General features: G+C 28.0%; 1 protein-coding gene across 1 annotated transcript; it reads left to right on the top strand.

The window, feature by feature from the left end:
• The first annotated feature begins 627 nt into the window (after nt 1-627).
• Nucleotides 628-1,393, top strand: LOC133701300 (uncharacterized). The gene has a single exon (XM_062125168.1). It carries the CDS (start codon nt 841-843, stop codon nt 1,255-1,257), a length of 417 nt encoding a protein of 138 aa, XP_061981152.1. The 5' UTR covers nt 628-840; the 3' UTR covers nt 1,258-1,393.
• The last annotated feature ends 7,634 nt before the right edge of the window (nt 1,394-9,027 follow it).

Genomic DNA, 9,027 nt, shown 5'->3' with positions numbered 1-9,027 from the left:
ATTGAAGTAAATTCATAAATTCAACCGTACTGTTTATTTTTAATCTCAATAACCATATGAGCCGTGACCATCTTAATAACGAATTATCAACCCCATTAATGAATTCTTTCAGGTCTTAATACTGTGTTAATTGACCATAAATATCTTGGATTGACCCAACTTAGCTAGAGTACCTTGAATTAGTCTGCGTAAGCAGATAGAATTCTTAATTTCTACATGGGGTCCCTAGGGTTTTTGTAATCTCCAGCCAAGTCGCAGGTCATGATTTCAAAGGGTTAGCTTTTCCATAGTCTCATGAGGCTGCGCACGTGCTTCTATCCGTTTCCCCCTCTAGTTACATTGAACGGAAGCCTCACTATCTTATCCTACTCTAGGTGTCACAAACATCCCATAAAATTACGGGCCATCCAAGCAGCTTTACAGAATCTTCCATTGACCATAGGGTTATGAGCACCACCACCAACTAGTATTAGCTTAACTTATTGTCTTTTAATCTTTTTTCTAAGCTTATCACCTTCCAGGAAATCACAGCCCTCGTATCATATACTTGTTGTTAATTGTGGGCCATCGAACAAGGCAAAAATCTTGCATTTAATTAACCACACAGCTTCCTTTCACCTTTCCTTTGGGTCCAATATCGATCCCTGTCAATTTTTCTTTACCTCCCTTTTCCTTATTTTCCAAGACAAATTAACCACCTTCTGGGAAACTCCTAGTTGTGCCAGCAGTCCGTACCTTGTCTAAAAAACCTTATATAAGATGTTCAGTGCATGACGTGAAATCATCAGAACTTTTATCTACATACAAACACGTAGCTAGAATCTCTCTTTTAATTACGCCATGGATGTACTTGGGGCTAACATGAAGAGCGGCAAGAGATCACATACCAAGAGAGGTAAAAAGGCTGTCAAAGTTGTCTACATATCTAGCCCTATGAAGGTCAAGACTAGTGCCTCAAAGTTTAGAGCTCTTGTTCAGGAACTCACCGGCAAAGACTCCGATGCCGAACGGTTCATGGACATTAATGGTGCTCATGACTCTCTTGAAATCCCTCACCAAACGGCTGAATATGATCATCATCCATCGGCGTTTCCTTTGACGAACTCGTGTAATGATCAGTCACCATCAACAACAAGCTCCGAGTCTTTTCTTGGGTCACTTGACGGAGAGTTTTTCCCATCCATGGAAGGCAGCTTCATGGGCATGCTTCAGCCAAGCCTTTTTCATGAATCTTTTCAGTTAGATGTGCTTAATTAACTAGTTAATTTATGGCCAGCTGAGCTTACTTTGTATGAGTTCTTCTTTTTGGTGCTAGCTTTTGAGATCCTCGTATGTATGCTCAAATCTCTATGTAAATTCTTTATTAATTAGTACTTGAGATTTAGAAATTCTATATTGCAGTTTATGATCTGATCAGACATGCTGTTCTTCTCGTTAGAGCCCCGCATCAGTGGGATGCAAACTACCTTGCTAAGTTGCTATACAAGTAAGTACTGCGCGAGATTCAATTACGGGCAACAAGAAAAAGAAGAATTATATAAAAGATTATGATGAGTATCCCAGATCAATTATATACTTGGATTGGAGATTAAATGTTATTGTTGAATGCTTTGATCCTGTTTAACTTACTGGCTAGCTCCACTAACCATGCTTTTCAGAGATTGAGCCCTGTTTAATACATTAAGCTTTCTAATTAATTAACAAGGCCTATGATGAAATTATGTAGATTTTAAGGGGGCAATATCGTTTTTTCTCTTCTTTTTTTCTTCTTTTGAAGTGGACATGCCGACTATAATAACACCAACCGAATTAAGTTAGTTGGCATAGCCTTCCCAAGGACATCACCCACTTGTTCTTCATTTTTTTTCTTTTTTCTTTTTTACAAGTAGCTAGTGGGGCTATCCTTCTTACGATTCCCCACAGGTTTCGTACTTGATCGGGTAACAAGTTAAAAAACATATGAATCATAAGTTAACTGGTGTGTGTATCATTGAATTAATTTAGGTTAGGTTAGGTTAATTGTTTTTTTATTAAAATAGTAGCATTTCATGTATTTTTTAATGCTGATTTGATTTGATTAACTAGATCATTTCAAATGAATAATTAAATTTTATTCTGTCAATATTCAATTTAATTAAAAACTAACATGGACCATCCTCTAGATTTTAGGTTTTTCAAATCAGCCCACAGAATCAATTTACAAACCATTACAGAAAACCTCCTGTAATCTCTCGACGTCATTTCATTGTTTAGACATGTTTCATCGTTAAGTTTATTGAAAATTATATATATAATATATAATGCGAAAATGTTGTGCATGACATGTTGACTTAACCTTGTAAAGTCCCTTTAAATTATTTCATGGGGAAAATGATTATATATAACTTGCTCGTGTCTATAAAATGCAAAAGGAAATGATACTTTAGACACAACTAGATGATTAACCTCGTCCTGTTCTTCAATTAGACAGCTACTGTATTCTAAAAACCGCCTCTCCTTGTGTAAACAAATAAGAAATGAAAGTCACCGTGCATGATAAACTTTCTACTGTTTTTACTTGCATTGTAATTTCTTTTCACAAAAGGAAAAACAGAAAAACTAATAAGATAAAAATGAAAATTATTGTTGTTTGGGTTCAGAACAAAGTTAGAAACCTAGTCTGCCCATCATCTAGCTTAAGATCCGGATCATGGATTGAACTGGTCAACTTCGAGTCGCTTGGATCAATCCAAAATAGTTTTATTTTATGAAAAAAAATTAAAAAATTAAAATAATATCATTTAAAAAAAACACACCAGATTTCACTCGAGTTTTAATTGTTTCGCGAGTGACTTCTCAGATAAATTAAATCAGTTTTTAATGAAATTCAACATAAAACCCAACACAAATTAAATACTAAATTGATGAATCATCGAGTTAACAAATGAGCCGCCATTCCTAATCACAGGATGATAGCTTAAATGTACAAGATTATAACTTTTGAAAGACTTTACTTGTATTGTAATTTCTTTTCTTGGTGCGTACAAAAGGAAAACCGAAAGGCGGCAAGGACAAGAGGATGAACATGTCGTCGTCTGGGTTTTGGTTGCCCACACGTTGCCTGCCTCTAGAAGACAAACAGAGCAAGTGTGCCCTGCCAGGTCTCTCTCACTCTGGACTATATATTTTTGCAAAGAGGTCCTCCTTTTTTTTTTAATCGTTGATGCTGACGCCGCAGATTTTCAATTTCTCATCTATCTATGGAATATCCTGCTGACCAATGATGACATCATACTAATACGTATCCCACAATTGATAACACCATTATATTACAGACTTGTACATCCTAAGCGTGTATTTAATAATGCAGTTAAGAATTACTATTTAAATATTTTTTACTCAGAATTTATAGGATTATTTTTTTCCCTTTCTTTTTAATCCCTTTTTAATTTGATATTTTAATATCAAAATCATTAAAAAGTTCTCAGATAAATTATTTTTATATATTTTTAATTTAACTTTATTTAAAAAAACACTTTGAATAACACTGATTATTAAAAAAATATTTCAACTAAAAAATATTTTTTAAACTTGAAATTTATACGGGTATATTTATATCTCATACTTGATTTTATTAATTTAACTAGATGGAATTAGGCAGAGAAATTTGAACTCTAAATCACCTATTAAGGATGTTTTTGCGATGCAATCCATTTTTAAATTGTTTTTCGTATGAAAAAAAAACATTAAATTAATTTTATATGTATATTATTTTTTATGATTTTAGTAAAAAAATAATTATTTTAATACATTTTCAATTAAAAAATACTTTTACAAATACAATTTATAGCTCATTTGATACTGTGGTAGTAATTACTTTTAAGGTATTTCTCACTTAAAAATATATAAAAATAATATTTTTTTTATTTTTTTAAATTTATTTTTGACATCAGTACATCAAAACAATTTAAAAACACACACAAAAATTAAAATAAAAAAAATTAGTTTTTTCAAAAGCATTTTTACCCTGTATAAACAATAAACAATATCTTATACCACATTATTAAAAGAAACAATAAATAAAATCTCAATATATAATTTATAATATTCACTTACATTAAACTATACTATACCTTGTCATCTATAAACACACAATTATTTTTTTCCTTAGCCTCCAACTACCCCGCAAAGATGATTGAAAATCATAGCATACAACCTGCAAATGTCTCCTTCATTGTTAAATTCTGGTGAAAAAAATTACAAAAAAATAAAATTCAAAAGCTACTGGTGACGTTCATGTGGTTCTAGGTATTAATACGTGGCATCACTGGAGCCGAGTGGTCATTCAAAGATGCTGTGCGCTTTTGACCTTGTCATCTCTCTGACGTTGGAATCCAACGTCTGCTGTTATCATCCTCCAGCCGGATTGGACCAAAATTTTTCTTTTTTCTTTTTCTTTTTTAATTATTTTGGATTATATATCTGTTGGCTTATACTCTACAAAATTTTTGGTTATTTTTTTTAATGTCAATTTTGGTACTTTAATTTTTATTTATTTTTTTAAAACAACATAAAATTAAGTTTTGTAAAATTTAATATTAGGTTATTTAATTGTCAAACTTACTTTTTTTTTTTGTTGAGAAACGTGGTCAAAGTAAAAGACTTTGTTTATAACAGGGCTTCAATTTGAGGTAAGTGCGTGATAAATATTATAAATAAATCTTTGTATATATTATATGGATTATAATAAATATAAATGCTTTGCATGTATGTATATAATATAAATACATATGTTTTGGGTTGAATTTACATAAGTTTTAAGTTGAATTTGATAACATTTATATTTTACTAATTATTTATTGAATAAAAACTTGTTGGAGAATGTAATAGATATTGTTTTTTATATTTTTTAATTTATTTTTTTATTTTTTAAAATTTATTTTTTATATCAATATATCAAAATGATAAAAAAATTAATTTAAAAATAAAAAATTAAAATATTATCAACCATACTTTAAAATAATTATGAAACTTGTCATATCTATATTCACAGAGTTGAAATTAGATTATAATCCATGGTTTACGATATATATATATATATATATATATATAGCCCCACAGTTCTTATTCTTCGTGGAAAAATAGTCTAACAAAAAAATTGTCAGACTTTTTTCTGGCTGAGAAACGTGGTCAAACTTGAAGACTTTGTTTATAGCAGTGATTCAATTTTGTATTCAAAGGGTTAGCCAGGTATATCTCGACCAGTACAGTAGAGATTGTTTTTTTAATTAATTTTACTTAAAAATATATTAAAATATTATTTTTATTTTATTTTTAACATCAATAAATAAAAAATAAAAAATATTAATTTAAAACTAAAAAAAAAAACTTCAAAATCAGGATTAATTAACAACGACAAACTTTCCCAGGAACTCCCATCCAATAATCGTGTTGCTGAGATGGGAACCTAACGCCGAATGCGAGCACAAGTGAAGAAAATTTAAAGTATTTTTTTTGTTGTTGGAAGAATTAGTTCAATTTTTTCTATATCATGTCTGTTTTTTTGGTTATTAAAAATTTAATTTTTTTTAAATATAAGAATATTTCCCAATATATCTTTTTATTAATGTTTCTAATCCAAACTAATAGAAATATTTCTACCTGAAAATTTCAAGTTACAAATGGTTATTAAAAAAACAAACTTGAATTTTAGCTTCACATGATTTTTTTTTTGTTTCTTGAATATTCTTTTTTATTATAAATGAGATTGAATTTAAGTCTTCTAGACGCTGGTATTTTTTTCTGTTTACAATGAAATAGATTGAAAATTGATATGAAAATATATGGATAAATAAGCAATAATTATATTTAGATGAAAATGTAGAAAACTTAATATAAAATATAAAGATGAATAAATATAATTTTATTTTTTATTGTTATTGATCGATAACATATCACATTAAGTAATACTCTAAAACGTATGGGAAAAATACTATAGTTTTCCTTATTTTTTTTTCTTTTTTTTTTGGGGTTTACATGTTTTTTTCTTCTTATTTTCCAAGATTGTTTTTTTTTTTTGTCTTTTTATTCTTTTTTGTTTTTGTGTATTTTTTTAAATTATTTTTGTCGATTTTTTTTAATATTGAACTATTTGAGAATTTAGTTATGTAGTTTTTTTCTTTAAAACATTATGGGTTGCTACAATGTTTTTCTACATGGTTTTTTTCTTTATTTTTATGAATTTTTTTTCTTTTCTTTTCCAAAATGGTATTTGTTGATTTTATTTTTTTTATATTGAGCTGGTTGAGAATTTTGCTTTGTAGTTTTTTTTAAAAAATACTATGAATTGCTATAATGTTTCCCCATATGATTTTTGTTTTGCTACAGTATTTCCTCATATGTTTTTTTTTCAAAATTATATTTGTTGATTTTTTTTAATATTGAGCTGGTTAAGAATTTAACTTTAACTTTCTCCACATGTTTTATTTTCTATTTTTTTATTCCTTTTCCCAAAATTATTTTCTTCTCTTTTTCATTTTTTGTGTTTTTTTTCAAAATTATTTTTGTCGGTTTTTTTTTAATATTGAGCTTATTAAGAATTTAGTTTTGTAGTTTTTTTTAAACATTGTGAATTGCTACAGTGTTTCTCCACATGAGTTTTTTATTTTTAATGATTTTTTTTTTCTAGAATTATCTTTATTGGATTTTTTTTTATATTGAGCTGGTTGAGAATTTAACTTTGTAGTTTTTTTAAAAAAAACACTGTGAATTGCTACAGTATTCCCCAACATAATTTTTTTTGTTATGATTTTTTTAAAATTTATTTTTATGATTTTTAATATTTTTAATATTGAGTTGATTGAGAAATACAACTGTAGATTTTCTCATAAAACACTATAGATTGCTATAGTATTTCCCTGCATGGTTTTTTTTTTCCTTTCATTTTTTATGTTATGATTTTTTTTTAAAATTATCTTTCTCGATTTTAAGTTTTTTAATATTAAGTTGGTTGGGATTTTAACTTTATAGATTTTTTTTAAAAAAATATTGTGAATTGTAATAATTTTTTTTATTTTTTTATAATTTTCCATAAATTCACGACAACGTACAAAAATATCACAAACTTGCGACATCACATGAATATGACATCTAGTTTAACTCAATAAAACGTTGTCAATACTTGAATATAGTCCAGGAAGCTTGTTCCACGCTTTTTTTTTCACACCTTAATCCGTGGTCATGTATTTATTTACTTGTAAACTTAATAATAGTACATGTTATACCTATAATTATTAAACTTGATTTATAGTATATAGTATTTGATACTGTAATAATAGTTATTTTTTAAAAATATATTTAAATAATATTTTTTTTTAGTTTTTAATATTAACACATCAAAACAATTAAAATTACAAATAAAAAATTAATTTAAAATAAAAAATAATTTTTAAAAAATATATATAAATAAACTACAAAACAAACAACCTCTTCACCACCAGTTACAAAGCTCGAGTTATGAATTGCACGAGATGATCTAAATCGACAATTCCTTTTCTTTTAAATCAAGTAATATAAATCAGGAAACAAGACAGCCAGTCTCAAATCAATCAACCAAGCCACACCAACTTTAATAACAGTGGTTAGAACAACAATTTTTTGCACAATTCAGGGGACCATCACACCTCCCAGAAGGAAAAAAAACGAAAACAAAAAAGCATGCAGTCGATACTCCATGATGGCTATGGGGATGAGCCCAGCTGTTTTTTTTTTTTTTCCTCGAGCAAAAAGCTAAAGTTAAATGCTCTTTTCACAACCACTATTTGGCAATGCATCCCTAATAAATAAATAAATAAATAAATAAATCTCCATGATTTCGAGGCTCCTGGAATGATTGGGCTGATACTGAAACATTTAAGCAGCCATTGAGTGTTTAGCTGAAATTCATGAAGAAAGAAATTACGAGAAAAAAATTATTCCTCGACATTAAAATAGTTTGGCACTTTGAGAAGACGGTCATGGCAACTATTGTTAAGCATAGGTTGAGATAGGGGTGATTATTTTTTATTTGGTTTGATTTTTATTTATAAAAATAATTAAAATAAATTTTGTAAAATATAAAAATTGTAATTGAAATCGGTTTCGATATACCAGTTTCAGTTTGATTTGATTATTTTATATTGAAAATTGAAACTCAATCGACCGGTTTTGGTTCTGTTCGGTTCAATTATTTTATATTAAAAATAAAAAACTATATTGTTTTTTTGGGGTTTTGACAGGCTTGGTTTTGGTTCTTTTTTTTTTAAATTTTCTTGGTTTGGTTTGGTTTATTTTTAACTAAACTAGTTTGGTTCGGTTGAAGTTTTTTAGTTTTACACTTATAAAATCAAAATCAAACCGAACTAAATATTTTTTAAAATATTCTAATCTGTTTAATCAATTTTTTTAATTAGTCTTTAAATTTTTTACTCCCCAAGGGCACTTGTCAAATTAGCTTTGTGTTCCCAGAAAGCAAGACTTTTTTTCTTCTTCTTTTTTCTTTCTAGAAAAGGGAAGAGTTTGTCCCTCTTATAAAGATTAAATTTAGAAATGATCTGATTTGTATAAAGTTAAAAATAACATGATATATAACGGTAAAATTCAAATCGGTCAAGACAGTCAATTTGAGACCTAATCAGTTTAGATGAAGAAAAAAACACCTTGATTATTTTGATTAAAAATCTAATTTGTCTTAATAATTCGGTCAAATCTCAATTTATTTATTTTTTTAAAGAAAAAAATTTTAATTAAAATAATATCATTTTAATTTTTTTTAATTAGTCTTCCCAGCGTGTATGATTCGAGCTTCGCTTAAAATCAAATTTTACAACTATACATGTACATTATGCCAGGTAAGATCAAACAGGTAATTTTGAAATCAATGGTTAGCATCTCTATGTTATTGAATAGGATTATTGTCTTCTTAACCTAACAGTTCCTAGTTGCATGCAAGTCTTTGATAGTTGTTGGAATGATGTTGGATTGAGTCGGGATAGCAATTTTCGGACACTT

The sequence above is a fragment of the Populus nigra genome, chromosome 8 (assembly GCF_951802175.1).
Source record: "Populus nigra chromosome 8, ddPopNigr1.1, whole genome shotgun sequence".
Classification (NCBI taxonomy): domain Eukaryota; kingdom Viridiplantae; phylum Streptophyta; class Magnoliopsida; order Malpighiales; family Salicaceae; genus Populus; species Populus nigra.
The sequence above is the reverse complement of the archived record's forward strand: the minus strand, read 5'-3'. Positions and strand labels throughout refer to the sequence as shown.